At 34.1% G+C, this 16,238-nt stretch overlaps 1 protein-coding gene across 1 annotated transcript in view; it reads right to left on the bottom strand.

Annotated features, from left to right (window-relative positions):
- The window catches only part of LOC123892768 (BEACH domain-containing protein C2-like), a 32,844-nt gene extending 22,798 nt beyond the window's left edge, over window positions 1–10,046 (bottom strand). Inside the window, exons 1-5 of the mRNA XM_045942630.1 lie at window positions 9,773–10,046; window positions 5,915–8,001; window positions 4,226–5,013; window positions 1,906–2,607; window positions 1,001–1,135 (exon numbers count right to left, since the gene is read on the bottom strand). Coding sequence (XP_045798586.1) covers window positions 1,001–1,135; window positions 1,906–2,607; window positions 4,226–5,013; window positions 5,915–7,943 — 3,654 coding nt within the window. The 5' untranslated portion in view covers window positions 7,944–8,001; window positions 9,773–10,046. The remainder of the gene's footprint in view (window positions 1–1,000; window positions 1,136–1,905; window positions 2,608–4,225; window positions 5,014–5,914; window positions 8,002–9,772) is intronic.
- Window positions 10,047–16,238: the final 6,192 nt, after the last annotated feature.

Here is a 16,238-nt window from a genome sequence, read left to right as displayed (position 1 = left end):
TAAAATTGTCAACAAAAAAAATAATACTTTTAATTTTTTTATATAAACCGGGTCAACAGTCGTGTGATCCGACCAGTGACCCAATGACCCAGTACCTTGACCGGTTCGATGACAGGTCCAGGTTTTAAAACATTAGTGTGAAGACAGATATAAAGATCGAATAAGATGGTCTCCTCTCTGGTCTATGCCAGTGGACACTATGAAAGAATCCAGTTTTGAACATCGCGGAGAAGCAACAATCTACTTCGGGTAGTAAAGCGAGTCTTTCAAATACAGATTATACAAGACTTTTATAGATTTCCTTTTCAATAGAAAAATAACATGTCAATAGGTCAAAATAGGAAAGAAAAAATAAAAACACAGCAACTAATCATGAGTTAAAATAACAGTATAAGTGGGCAGAGTAACAACCTATCCTGTAGTTGGTGTCAGTGAGAGTGGGAAAAGTAATAGTGTTAAACATAATATTGTGAAATTAGTTAAACGAAGAGGCACAATGAGAGTGGGAAGAGTAGTAGTGCCTAAAATAATATTCTGAAATGACCAAACAACCCCTTAGAATACTTAAAACAAAAAATATCAGAGGGCAAACAGGGTTGCGAACTGTTTCAAAGAAACAGGCCATTGAAAACCCTGACACAGATGCGGCTGTGAAACGTCTTATCTGCCACAATTTTTCCACAATTAGCGGCCACTTTTGCCACGGCTGTTAGCCGCAGGTAGCACTGAAATTGTGTCGCACCAGACCCCTAAACTGCTCGGCGAAACCACTATAGTTTGTGATCACACCACTATTGACGACATAGATGTATGAAACAATAAAACCAAAATGCTAAATTAAGCAGCCCACCCATGAAGTAAGGTGAATTGAATAGTTCAAATACGTGAATCAAGGAAGTAAAAAAGCATGTGATGCTGCAAACACCTCATTAATCATAAAAAATGCAATATAGAAAACATTATATGCATATTGTAAGGAATGAGAGTAATGAGCTAATACCTGCAATGCCCTGTTCTGCAGTGACCTGGGTGCAAATGGAAGCGAACGCAGCAGCACCAATAAAAGTTGTGAATGCTCAAAGCGATGACCAGAATCATAGAAATTAAGTCCATCCTCTGAAGAAGAAGCGTTAATCTGAAATGGAAAGCAAAAAACATGAAAACAAAAAAATCAGCTAACGAGGATAGAATAGTTATTTTGGCAATTTGATTTCCAGATTTTTCAAGGAATTCTTCAATAGACATTCAAAGAGGCATGAATGCTTTCATTTTTATTTTATTTTGCAGTTTTTGGGGCTAAAATGGGGAATTTTTGCAATTGTATTAGCAAGTTTCTTTCTGCATTCAATCAATTTTATGAAGTCACTGTTTGACAACATTTTTTACTGAATCACGCATTACTTTTTTTTTTGACGAAGAATCACGCATTACTTGACAATAGCAGTTTGTTAAAATTTTGCAACGCTATAGCCACTCTATTTGTCATCACTGCACCAGACAGGAAAGCTAAAGTTGCTGATTTCATACATTGATTGAAAAATGCAGAATTCGGTTAGCATAGGTAGCATGTTGGCAGACCAATATAAACAATAATTTGGCCTGATCCAGTTAATGAGAACTATAAATTTTGCTGGTACAATATATAAATCTAAAGACATTCATATTTTGAATATTGATGCATGTATGCTATTATACATGATGAAAATATTAAGAATATATCAGCTGATAATGACCAAAAACGAAAAATACGGCATACCGTGAATAAAACATGGTAATGACATTGAAAATATAAATTTCAAAGGTGCAAAAAAAAATTCCATTTGGGCAACAGTATAGGCGTAACCGCTACTAATGTGTTTTCATTGGCATATGAAGTGAGGATATGCTAGAGGAAGTTAGCCATACCGAGGCAGCCAACAAAGCTGTGTAAACATTGTTAGTCATTAGCCTGTTAGGTGCTGCTTGAAAAGCCTTTTGTAAAGCATAAAGTAGAAGAGAAACCTTGTCTTCAAACATAGTACCACCGCTGTCATGGAGTCCAACACCATAAAGGTTGCTTGTTGTATCAGGACCAGAACTTGAAACAAATCTGAGTTGTCCTGAAGCTACTAAAGCACCTACAAGACCTATGATCCCTACAACAACGCCATCACTTTTATCAATATTGTACACATTTCTCCTAGCACTGTCAGCACTAATGGATAGACTTATGCCTCCAAGATTCTTGGAAGAAGGAACTTCAGGGGTAAATGTCATCCGGTCGCTGTTAATATCTGGAGAACTAGGAACAATGCTATTGCAACTATCAATAGATTGAGAGCGTTTATCGTTATCTAGTATGCTAACTTCACTTTTATCCACTGATCCTTCATCATCCTGACTTCTTTCAGTGTTTTCATTACTACCATCAATTTCTGTTTTTTCAAGTTCAGGATTCTTTGAGAATAATTCAATTACACCACTATCACCGTCTTTAGCTTCCCTCTGTAGGAGAACAAGAAGAGTTTCTATCCCACCACCTGCTAGAAATTCTTCAGCAAATGTGTTGGCCCTAGATGCATTAGGCTGGACAACCAACCTGTAGAAGAGATGCAACACCCTAGCAACCTGAAAATTGAAGCAAATAATGAATGATGAGTATAATTTTGTTTAGATGATAAAGAAAAAAAGAAAAATATCAAACCAAAGTGTTTTGTATTTATAAAGTTGAGTTAGGCCCAATTCCCAATTCTAAGTTGGTATCAGAGCCTCCTCCAAGATCCGTTGGGCCACGCACCAAGCCCAATAGTGTTAGGAAATCACCATTTGGCGAAGTCGTGTTGAAATAGTCATTTTCAAATTTTAGTAGGACCTCCTATTTGAATTGGCAAGGTATCGTTGAAATAACCATTTTCAAATTTTAGTAGGACCTCCCATTTCAATTGGCGAGGTTGTGTTGAAATAAGAAATTACAATAACATTAAGTTCCATCAAGTAAAAGGACATTGAAATTTAAAAGCTGCATGATTAAATTTTACTGTAATTTTGCAGTAGTGGTTCCATTTTGATCTTCCATTACTAGAAGAAATATAATAATTTGGTATTCCTATGTTGCGTGGAAGCATGTGCTCTTTATTAGGTGTCTAATATGGTTGAGTTGAGAACGCACAGAAGCATGTGCTCTTATTTCAACACAACCTTGCCAATTGAAATGGCGCAGTCCTATTAGAACCCAAACAAAAAAAAAAAACAGGTCCTTCAAAACCTCGCCAATTCAATTGGATGTGTCTTACTAGGACCAAAAAGTAGGCTATTTAGGGAATTAGTTTTCAAAGTTCATGTTAGATTTCTCAAACTACATAACCACTAAAAATGAGATTGGTAATGCTCCAGAACATGCATCTTACTTGCATCCAATATAGAGCAATCTAACACAACATACAGCAAAATAGAGCTTATTAGCTGGAGCTACTTCAGGTAGGTAGATTTCAGCAAGTTAGGTATTTCTACAGTGACTAGACCATAACCACCAGGACCAGGTGTGTTGTCAAATACATTTGATAATGTTATATCTGTGTGTCATTTGGGAGGAATATCATGTCAATTGATCATGAGCTCCAATGTAGAATTATGAGTTTGACACTTTGTACAAAGTTGTTGTTTGAGATTGCCTGGTTGGCATAGCACCAAGGTCTGGAGTTATTTAAAAAGGACGGACGAAGATATATAACAAGAGAAAATTGGAATCTTGTGCAGATTTAGGTAAAGCAGAGCGGGGGTTTGATAGAACTGACTGGTACTTAAACCTATCAGGGTACGAGTACTGGTTTCACTGCTTTATGTTGTACTGCTAATGACATTGCATTAGTAATGGATTGTTGGCTTGGCTGAAGTAGGTGTAATTCTATTAGCATTGTTTTGGGGTATTTTTCTGTTTTAACTTGAGTTTGGGTTCTGATTTCTATTATCTCAGCAACCGGCTTGATTGTATAGTGCATTGGTCTAGGCGCTAATTGTGCCTGGGACCTTTCTTGTCTCATCTAATAATATGTCTTTTTCCTTTTAATAAAAAAAAAGTTGATCTATGTAGCCGACACTGCCTAATAACAAAAGGCTACGGTGGTGTTTTTGTTGTGTCATTTTAGCATCATGACTAACTAATAACGCCTTCTTATTACCCCCTCACCAAAACAAAAACAAAAAACACAAACAAAAAGAAAAAATAAAATAAATGTCGCTACTTTACCTGATTGGGTTGTGGACAGTCAACCATGAATCCAAGTAAACATTGGACATCAGCTGAGACCAAAGAAGGAGGAGCTGCCACTATTAAAAGTTCAACTACCACTAAGAGCTCGTCAACCAACGCATTAATTTCCCCCACGGGACGTGTTGCCCCAGCTAGGGAAAAAGAATTCACCGAGTCATTTTCACGAACAATCCAATAACATCTTCTACAGCCATCAAGAAGCATTTGAATGGCATTGGCATCACGCATTACTGTTGACTCTGTGAAAACCATGTCTGCAAGTGATGATAGAAGCTTCTTTTGTATGCCATAACTACACAAACTCCAAATTTTTAAATCTAACACCAGTGTAGCGAAGAGCTGCACCTTAAGTGCATGGTTGATCTTCTGAGATTGACAGACAGAAACAACAGCAGCAACAAGTTCCTCATCTCTTACACCATCATGCTTTCCAACATCAAGTGAAGATAGAGTTTGGAGAAGATAATTCAAAATTTTTGACAAAACCTCGGGCCCTCTACCACGAGACAACTCTTCATTGTTCCTTGGATGTTGAATAGCGATGGATATAATTCTAAATATTGGGGCAGCAAGAGATGTGGTGGCTGAAGATAGCGGAAAATTCCCTTGCAGTGGTTCCAGAGTCTCCTCGTCTATATTGCTTATCGTCATGGGAAGCAAAGACAAGGGACCACCATAGGCCAATGCCCACAAAGCATCTCCAGGTCGCATTCGTGTAGCAACATGGACTTGCCCAAGAACCTCAGCTGGACGTCGAAGCATTCCTGAATCACAATGAAGGGACCATGAGAAGAGCAGAGATTGATGCAGAAAATTATTCATGCCTTGGTGCATACAAAGAACTTTTGTATTGCTGACAGTAAAATAGGAAATACATGTAACTGTTGATCCCGCAAATGGTTGGTTGTGCCATATTAAACACTGGAAATAGCTAACATTGTACACAGGAAATGGTCTATTGAGAAGATATGGAGAAGTAAAGAAACAACAAAGGAGGGTTGCATACATATAAGCCACGGGCTTAGCAAACAATATGTGTATCTGTAAAACTTAAAACCGAGAAAGAATGGGAGAAACAGAATACAATTAAATAACAACTAGATATGATATCTTCTCAAGACAGCTTAATGACAGGCCAGCCAAAGATAAGTCTATTCCTTAATGAATTATATAATTTTATTTACATACCCCTTGGTTTAAATTAACTAATATTTATTTATTGTAATACTTTATGTAAACCAGTTTGCCGCTATCTATGCATAGACAAATGAGCTTAATGCAAGTCCCTAAGTGGTTTGTGATCCCCCCAAATTTACACAGTCATGTCTGTTTACGTAAAATAAATGGAAACAAACTTTCAATTTCAAATAGGAGATGAAGAACCAAAGAAGACAATGAGCTACACTAGAAACCATACTACTAATAAACATGCAACTAAAAAAAAATCAGTACTAGAGAATCAACATTCATTGTGGTGCTTATGAATTCAAACCCAAAATATAGTGAAACATTTTTTTTCAATCACATAAACAATAAACCTAAAAGCTAACCTTTCCGAGATTATTTATCAGGTATCTTTCTGCACAAAAAATCCATATGCATTCATGCAGTGTATAAATATCCTGAAGCACAAAACAAAGAAAAAATTGATTAAAATTTTCTAACCTGAAGCACCAGAAGGTGAAGCATCTGGACAGAAGCGCCCATTCAGCAAACTAGGATGATAGAGTAGATGAATGCAACCTCCAATTTCTGCATCTAGAAGCACACTCTCCTCTGCCTTGCTCTGTACATAGGCATTTGTTGCTAGCCATGGTAGCCCAGCTGCATTACCAAAAGAAGGCAATATATCCCCCCCTCTAGAAGCCAGGCCTGCCATTCTTTCTGCACCAATTGGTTCCTTGAAGATGTACACAGGGCCCATCTCAGCAAACAAAGGACATTGACGACGACGGCGTTGCAAACCGGCCATAGTAGGAGGAGGGTTAGTTCCTATGCAGCAAAATGCCAGAGGTTTGGATATTCGAGGGAACTCAAAAGGACGACTTTCATATAAAGACCCATCTACATATAACCTGACTTCACTTTCTGCATTCCCAAGAATTCCGTGCTTGCCTATATGCTCAAGACCAATGAAGTACCAGCATTGTGGTTTGAAGGCATAGGTAAAATGCAAAGATGACTTTTTTCCCTTTCCACTAGCAGTTTCAACAACCAAAAATTGGGCATGAAAATAAGCCTCTATACCCTGATTATCACCGGATAAAAAACTGAATAGCCGTGGCATGTGCACTGTACCTTCACCAGCAAGTGCACTAGCTGCAGCAGCAGCTGACATGGCTGATGATTTACCTGACTTAGCCGATGCAGCTGCAGCAATGGCAGCAGCAACTGTAGCTGTATTCAATGTGTCTGCAAATGATTCAATGTAGATCCATGTTGCAAAAGCATATCCATTGACAAACGGCCAACGACTCTCACCTGGACCAAGCAAACCAGAACTTTCACCATCAAACTCAAAAGTGCAAGCAGGTCCTTTTGACTCCTTTCCACTTATTGCTTTCTCCAATGCTAGTGTTAATCGTGGAGCCCAAATTGTGGTAAGTGTTTTAGTAATGACTTGAAACCATCTATAAAGATCACTAACACTAAGAGAATGACCTGCTAAGTATTGTATACAGTGGCACAGAGGTGTTCCATCCCACCTCATTTGTCCATTTAAGCCAACATCCACAGTAAAAATCTTTTCAGCTGTTCTCAACAATACTCCCAACAGACCAGCCGATGAGCACATTGCTCTATTTCTAGTGCAAGCCCTTATTATGACAAGTAGTCCCCTGACCATCCTTGTCCTTGGGGACATGACATCATCAGTATCACCTATGTAAGGAAGCCAGGGAATAAGCTCACCTGACACAATGGCAGCCCGGGAGTTCAGCATTACACTAGGAGGATTATTATCCTCATCCTCCTCAAAACTTTCAACACCTCCCATTGTTGCAAGAAGTGAATCTACAATTAAGATAGGTACACTCTCCATTTCTTCCCCACTATCAAAAATTTCTACGCCGCTAGCAATATTCTTTAGCTTATCCATGCCTTCAGGTTTCCCCATAATAGCAGAATCAACAAGATGCAGTAATTCTGGAGATACATTTGGCTTTGCATGTTTTTGCTTGGCCTTTGGTGGAGATTTAACAGGAGAAGAATATCCAGTAGAATCAAAACTAATTGATGGAGCAAACTGCTTGTTTACATGGCTGAAATTCCCCTCTGACCCAGGGCTATGAGAAAGATTATCAAGGTGTGGGTCAGCAACCACGGAAGAATCATACTCCATTGAGTATGACCCAGATGAGTATCGAGAATCCTCTGCATATCCATCATTCGGGTGATGTATTTTATCAGAACCTGGTGATTGGTCTGAATGCACAGACTCGTTATTCTTGTCTTGATCGTTCAAACATACTTGCTCAAACTGGTCCTCGCCCATGACTGTAGTTGCAGAGTCAACATCTTGATCTGGCATGTGTACCCTCTCATCTACATGTTCTAACTCAAAACTACTGCTACCATTTACATTTTCCTGATGAGGACTCTCAACAAACTGTTTTATATCACTATCTACTACTCCATGAGAATCTAATTCATTACCAGATATTTTCATCTCTTTTGGCTCTTCCTCCTCTTCCATTATGCTATTTCTGAAGAAACTAACAAATATTCCTTTGAATTATGAAAGCCCAATTCACCTGCAAGTAATAAAGTAAAATCAGAGAGAGAGAGATCAACAAACCAAAATATTCAAGATTTGGATACCATAGTGATCTGTGCAATTAAAGCACCCACCCATGTGCTACGCTAGGGGAAAGATGGGATCAGATACAGTCGCCACAAGATCAAATTATAGATAATAATGAACAGTGAATTTTGCGACAAGCCTTTTGAAAGAGCATAGGTTATGTCGATCTTTCAAACAAGAATGCCGTGGTCTATATGAGAAGACACCAATCAAAAAGATAGAAAAAGAGTATTGATATGTAAGCCCATAGTATGTATACATAAAATGAACCTAAAAAGGGTATCACTCCAATGCCCAACTTTTTCTACATACGAGGGACTTGATGAGTTGTGAAACATTTAACAGTTTGGGTTAACTAAGAGCATCTCCAACAGGAGTGCCTTATTCTGCTGTTTAACATCAATGGTTCCCTGTCGAGTTTCACCATAAGAGTGTACATATATGGCAGTCATGTGAAAGGACCGTTAGTTGTTTAAGAATAAAAAATGAATTTTACGAAAGAACATGTGGAACCCATTTTATGTTCTTAATAAATGCACCATTGGAGTAGAAACGGATCATGATTCTCAGCAGTCACCTATCCATGCATTCAAGACATTGCTGGCCATTCGGTCAAGATTGGACGGTTCAGATTTAAGATTGTATTTTAAATTACTCCCTCCATCCTTAATTATTATAAGCAAAAGTTACTTTTTAGATTCATTGAATAATTGATGAGATTCATAAGTTATTCGATGAATCTAAAAAGTAACTTTTGCTTATAATTAAGGATGGAGAGGGAGTATAAATTTAGAAGTAAAATCTACTTTTTTTCTGAACTGCCACGATTGAACGGTCACACGGTCACAAATGTCCCAAATGCATCAAAACTTCAACTGCAGGCGATTTAATTTCGAGTAGAAACATGATAAGCTGCTTAAAGTTGATATGGCGTGATAAGACCCACCCCACCGAAAGTGAGTTAAGTGAAACCAGAGGCAAACCGAAAACATTTGACAATGACAACTCATCAAGGAGTAGTAAAACTCAAAAGTAACAAAAAACAAGCTTCAGTACGACCGCACACACCATAATCATTATACAACTGGAAGAAATCTTCACAATAAAGAAAGTCTACAGTAAACTATAAACAAATTCATTAATATACTGGGCAAGCTCGTTCGACAAGTTCAATGCCTTAGATTTGAGAACAGATTCACAAGAAGTAAAGTTTCACAACTTGAAGCTCAAAAATACTGACACTAAGAACAAATTAACTTGCTCCATTATTAAACTAAGTTAATAAATACTATTTGTGCCAAACACGGAATCTAAACATTCAAGTTCAATTCAACTATATCCAGAGCAAATCAACAAGAATACAGTAAAATCATGTATAGAGACAATTCAAATCAAACAATGGAAAGAAAAAAAGAAAAAAAAGTCGTTGTTTAGTTGAAAACTTGAAAACGTCAAAAAAAAGAAGTCACCGGATCTTGCTCGACGCTCGAGCGAGAAGCTAAGAAATCAAAACGACTTAGATCGCTTGGCATTGCAAGAACTGGATCGAGAAACAGCAGATCTCAAAAGATAATCGCGAGCATTCTCACACGAATCGAATCGGAGTTTGGAGACTCCGAAGTACGAACAAGAAAATGCGCAGATCGTAACGAAATCGTGGTGGTTGCTTCGTTAACACGTAAAACGAAGAATTAATAGAGAGATTTTAGGGTTTCGCGTACCTTCTAGAAGATTCTGGCACGGAGTTTTGTTCTGGTTCGATTGTGAGGTTTCAGATCGAGGAATTGATGGCAATGAGAGAGAAAGTGTAGAGAGAGAAGGTGAAGGTGAAAGAGAATTAGGTGAGAGAGAGGAGGAGGAGGTTGGTGGTGATACCGTTTTAGATAGTAGTTGGCGGAAGTCTGCAATTTGGCCCTATTTCTTAATTCTTACCCATATCGTACTCAGTTTGTCAACTCCGGCTTGGTCTTCAAAGCAACTTCATTTCTCATTTTCAATTTCAATTTTTTTTTTTTTTTTTGAAAAAAAAAATAGAAATAAGAATATGCCCATTTTCAATTATCTTTATTTTAGTTTTAATATTAAATTAAAAAAAAAAAAAAAGAGTTAGATAGATAAATCTTAAATCTTATTTTTAATAGAAATCTTATAGATTAAGAATATGCCTTTTTTTTCCATGATATGCATTTTTTTTTTTAAAAAGAAAAAATGCTTATTTTGAATCGGTTTCTTTAACATTTTTAAATGTGTGAAATAACTTTTTAAAAATAGAAATAAACGCTAAAAATATCTAAAACTGTAATTCATTAGATGATATATATGTCTCTCCTATTTTAATTTTTGAAAAATGCTAAATGGTGTCTCTGGGTCACTGGTTAAGCATTTAAAAATATAAATTTTGTCTCGAAATGCATGCATTCAATACCTCAAAAGTATCAAAGGTTGTCTTTTAAATATTAATTTTATTTTTTATTTCCTTTTTTGGTATGCTTAACAAGTGTCTCAGAGACACTGTTTAGCATGACTTAATTTTTTAGTAAATTTGTGCACGAACGGACCGACGTCTAATTATTTTAATTTAACTAATTAAGTAAAGGTTATTTTAAATGTGTCTCATGAGGACATGTTAAGTACACTAACAAAAGAAATAAAAAATTAAATTAATATTAGTAAGATAATTCTTGTTAAAAAGAAAAATATTAGTAAGATAATTTTTTTGAAAATTAAAACCAATGTTGATGAGCTTAGTTATCATGAAATGTGTTTGAAACTACCGAATACAATATGGAAGAATGTATAAACTCGCATAGATGGATATACCAGAATGCTCATTAACACTTGTGATGAAGAGAACAATCTTGTTGTGTAATTTTAATGGTGATGAACATCACAGCAGCAATAACAGTAGCATAAAACAATATGATCTTCAATTTGTTGGAAAAGAAAAAAAATGAGGAGTACGGTAAGAGGTGAGTGAGTGTTAAGAGGTGACTGAGTGGAGTGAGTGAGTGAGGGAGAGAGAGAGATGCTCACTGAGTGAGATGACATTTATACCCTTGTTTTATGTTTATTTCTATGCCCTATAAGATTAATTTTCATGATTTTTTCTCTGTTTGCAAAATATATACCAAAAGATAGATGAAACTTGTATTAAACAAATTCATGTTTTGATATTTAACTTTTCCAATTTGTGTCTCAATAGTCGTCATCTCATTATTTTTCTTAGTTATACCTATGAATGAGTCTTCATTCTCTCTCGTGTTTGCTCTGTTTTCGGCCTCTGTCTTCCTTAAACAATTTGTGATGGGTTTGGGATTCTCCGAGTTTGAGGACAAAGATTGTCAACTGAGTACGGACAAAATAGTTATAGTACAGGTGAGTTTCTTATTAGTTTTTGGCTCACTCTTGTCGAAAGAATGCATGTAACTATTTGCAACACTAGGACGACTTTACGAAGTTTCGAGCAACATCTAAACTTTTTTGACGTTATTGGGATATTTAAATTCTAAGGTTGGTTATTAATTAAGCGGTACACGGTTGAACAATTGGGTTGATAATCTTTTCTTAAGTAATAGGTAAATGAGAAGTATATTTCAAAACAAGATATAGTTCAACACTTTTAGATATTCTTGTCTTAGTATGAATATCATGACCTTAAACTCAAAGAATCCAGCTATCACACCAGCTTGAGCGTTTTTTGCCAAGGCATCTGCTAAATCATTTGCTTCTCTGTTAACATGCACAAACTCCACGTTCTTGAATGATTATTAACATCAGATTGTTTAGCTTATTACAAGCAAATCTAATGTTCCAGGGACAACAAACTCTATTATTCACCCAAGCCCATTGGCGATTTTACCGCCGGGCATGCCCGGCACATGCCTGGGCTGCCCTTTGTTTTTTTTTTTTTTTTATAATAATAAGAAACAGAAAAATTAAAAATAAAAGAAAGAAACGCATCTCATAAAGGTACCGTACGTGACATATTTAGTCTCTTATGTTTATTTTAGATTTTAATTTAGTCCCTTATTTTTTAAAAGTTTCAAGTTGGTTTCTTATGTTATTGATCTCAACATAAGTTGGTCGTTTTCATTAAATTTTGAGTTAATTTTTTCTAACTTTTTGTTAAATTTTGAGTTAATTTTTCTAAAACATTCACATAGTACTCTCCTAAGTGGTCTATGTACGCAAATTCATTAGAAAAGTCGACGATTTAAACTAAAATTTGAGGAAAAGGACCAACTTGAAATTTTTTAAAAATAAGGGAACAAATTGAAACCTAAAATAAACATAACAGACCAAATATGCAATTAATTCTAATTTTTAACAACCTAAAACCTTCTCAATCTATAATCTTTGTTTGATGACTTGATGTTTTGAATTTTAAAATTTGTTAAGTTGTTTTGATTGTTAAGTGATTATATAAATAAGCTGTTTTGATTGTATAAATAACTAGTTTAATATAATTCTATACGTCGATGTAGATTCAGTTTTCATTGTAGTCTCTTATTTAGTTGAGCCTTAATTATATTGGAAACATGACTATACTTTTGCTTGTTATTTCTTGTTTAAAAATTCCTTCTAAAATTAAATATTGAAAAACAGGGTTTAAATATTTCTATATTCGAAATTTGGGTTGATAAAATTCCCTCCAAAAATTTGCCCAGGCTCCCTAACAATCCTGGAGTCGCCACTGCCCAAGCCAAAACATTCTTAGAGTCTGATTATATGACTATGGATCCATTTATTAGTCATTCCTTACCTAGAGACGAGAATATTTAAAAGTTGTTAAATTATCTCTTATTTTGGAAACTAAATTTTCAACCAAAACAAAGAATATTTACGGGAAACACTGTCGTCTGGTTTGTGATGTGAGGCTAACCCAACATATAAAAAGATCAACTATGTACGAGACAAAACACGGGATGTGAGGCTAAAAAACAAAATTCAATTACTAACACATATATAATAACCACACCTAAGGGAAACACACACAATTTGTGATCAATGAGTTTCTTACCGTTCTTTTCTATTCCACAATTTTTTTTATCAAAGTAAATAGTAGCCCTTAGTTTCACTACTAAGTACTAATCTTCATCTCCATTTAACAAAAGATCAATATGGTTAACATCTTCTTGAAGAGATAAGCTTGGTGACTGGTTTGACTCATAATTAACTTCACATTGAAGAGAGAAGTTTGGTGACTGGTTTGGCTCACTCACCATTAACTCCACCCTCATTAAAACATGGTAAACTTTGACTATAGCGTGATCATCATCAAGGCTACGGGGTAGTTAAAATCAAACTGAAGTTCATCAAGGCATGGAGGATGATTTAAATCAAAATGAATTACATTTGTTTTTTCTACATTAGTGTTTGTGAACTCAACATTCAAGTTTATATCTCATGTTTTAATCTTAATAAGCTGAAAGTTTCATTAATGTCCTTTAAATATACTTATGCAAAATTTGTGAATTTGTTTTTGGTGGGAAATCTAGTAGTATAACAATTTTGGTGGGAAATTTGATTTTCATTTTAGTGTATTTCTACTAATCGGGAAGTGAACTAGAAAGATCAAAGAAGTTAAAAAGACAAGAGAGCTTAGAACTTGCTTCTTCTTATTCAAAACTTTGCAAAAAAAATTCTTCATTACAAGAAAAAGGGTCACTTTGTTGACACGTGTGGAGTAATGTCAGGTTTGTTACTTTTTATACGTGAGAAAAAATATTCTATGATAAGGGTATATTTGGCAATTAGGTGTAAAAATTACAACAATTTATGTGCTCTTTGGTATTGTTCTTTTTTGTTTTTTTTTCTCTTATAATTAGTACCAGAGGGATTAATTAATTATAAAATACACCTTCAAGTTAATATTCATTAAAAAATAATAGTGTTTTTTAATAAAAATTGCGACTTAATTTTAAAAACTACGTAATTCTTTATTTTCAAAAATAGAAAATCTTTTTCTTTTAAATAAAGTGGTAAACTTATTTATAAGCTATATAGAGTGATTCTATTTATTATAAGTTATAGAGTGATTCTATTTATTTATATAAAAAAATCTTCATCATTTCATAAAAGGAAACAAATTTTTCCATTAAAAAAAAAAGCAGAAAGGAAACAAATTTTAAAATAATACATTTGTTTTTGAAAAATATACATTGATATATATATTAGGCTAAATTACTCATTTTGTCACTTAACTAAATTATTGGTTTTATTTTGGTCTCTTAACTAATTGCTGTTCCTTTTAGGTCTTTAACTATGCATTCGTTAATTATATTGGTACATTGTGTTAATTTTTAACTATATGGTGTACCAATATTGTTAATAGTCCACCATAAACATCATTTTTTTTTTACTGTTTGATCTTTTTGTCACAATCTAAGCTAATGGATTTTTTAAGTTTATGATATATAATAGTGAACCACCAACGCTTAATTTTATTCTACATTTCTTCGTTTTATTCCATCTCTCCTTCTTCAATCTTCATCACCATCTTCATAAACCTTCATCATCTATAAGAAAATCCAGAAAATCAAATATCAAAACCCAAATATCTTCATTCCTTAAACAAAACTCAATATACTTATAAAATTAAAATCCAAAAATAAAAGAAATTTAGAATTTTTATAAAGAATTTTTGGGAAATTTAAAACCAATAAATTATTATTAACCCCGCTTTTTTTCCAATACATCACCAAGAACGATTTGATTTGATTTGTTGCGCACTTTGGCAAACCAATACATGGTGCACCAACCATTGACTTATTTAATCCCTTTGTTGCACCGTCACTACCGCCACCATCGATGGTTGTTGCAGTGCGTAAAAATTTTCTCCTATTTTGTTGTTGTAGTTGGTGTTGTGCTATGAATATTATTATCACTTTCAGTCTTCCACCGCTTAATACAATTTTTTTGGGTTAATTTCCTACATTTCTGAATTTTTTAGGATTTGATTTATTAATTTTTGGGTTTTATTTAAGGAATGAAATTTTTTGGATTTTCTTATGAAGATGGTGATGAATATTGAAGAAGAAAAAAAAGGAAGAAGATGAAGAAAACTAGAATAAAATTATATGTAGGTGGTTCACTATTAAATTTCAGACTTATAACATCTGATGATTTAAATTTTGATAAAAAGATCAACTCACTAAAATTAATTTTTTTTATCGAGGTCCATGGAACCATTTTTAATTTTTTTTTTTTAAACAATGGAACCATTTATAATGTTGGTCCACCATATAAATTTGGGATTAAAATTAACAAAAGGGACCAATATGACTAACGGAAGGTCCATTGTAAGTACCCCTATATTATTGTATCATTATTTTTAATTTATCCTTTTATATATAAGTTATTCCGTATAAGGAATTTGCTTGTTATTACCTGTATGTACCTATATTTGTTATAAAAACTTAAAAAATGTTAAATAAATTTGTTTGTTATAAAACCTAAAAATGTTTTTTTACGCAATTTGTTTGTTATAAAACCTAAAAAATGTTATGTTTAATCTTTTTTATAAAGTATAATAATTGAAATGAAAATAAATTTAAAACAAAATTTCAAAGAATAAAATTTAATTTAATAATATATAAAAGATATATTAAATTCATAAATTTAAATAACTAAATTTGAAGTATCTTAAATATTAATTAGATATAGATTTTATAAAAAAATTACAAGAGGTTTTATTATATATTAAGAATGACCTTTTATGTCATTTTACGTTTATCAATCAGTTGAACCGTTAATTTTACCAAACACTTCAATTAGCTTATCAGCCATCAGCTATAAGCTATAAGCTAGCTTATCAGCCAACCGCTATTTTTGTCAAACGGAACCTTAAAAGGAACAAAAATTAGTTAAGGTACTAAAATGAAACAAATAATTCAGTTAAGGGACCAAATAATTAATTTAGCCTATATAATATTAAAATTCTCTAAATGTACTATAAATTAAATATTTGTCTCAGTGATCTCTTATTTGTTTGTTGTAGAGTGTGTACAAAAGTGAGAATCAAACACACAATCTCACCATGCTAAAATCGTTTTAAGAAGCACGCGTACCATTAGACCAATTGACATTTTGTGATTAAATATCTTAGCAACAAAAATATTGCGGCCCTGAACTGTGGGTCTGGTTGCCCTGCCTCTAAGCCGACCCTGCTTATGATTGAGACTGGTC

Source organism: Trifolium pratense, linkage group LG6 (assembly GCF_020283565.1).
Source record: "Trifolium pratense cultivar HEN17-A07 linkage group LG6, ARS_RC_1.1, whole genome shotgun sequence".
NCBI lineage: Eukaryota > Viridiplantae > Streptophyta > Magnoliopsida > Fabales > Fabaceae > Trifolium > Trifolium pratense.
This window is presented reverse-complemented; position numbering and strand designations above follow the sequence as displayed.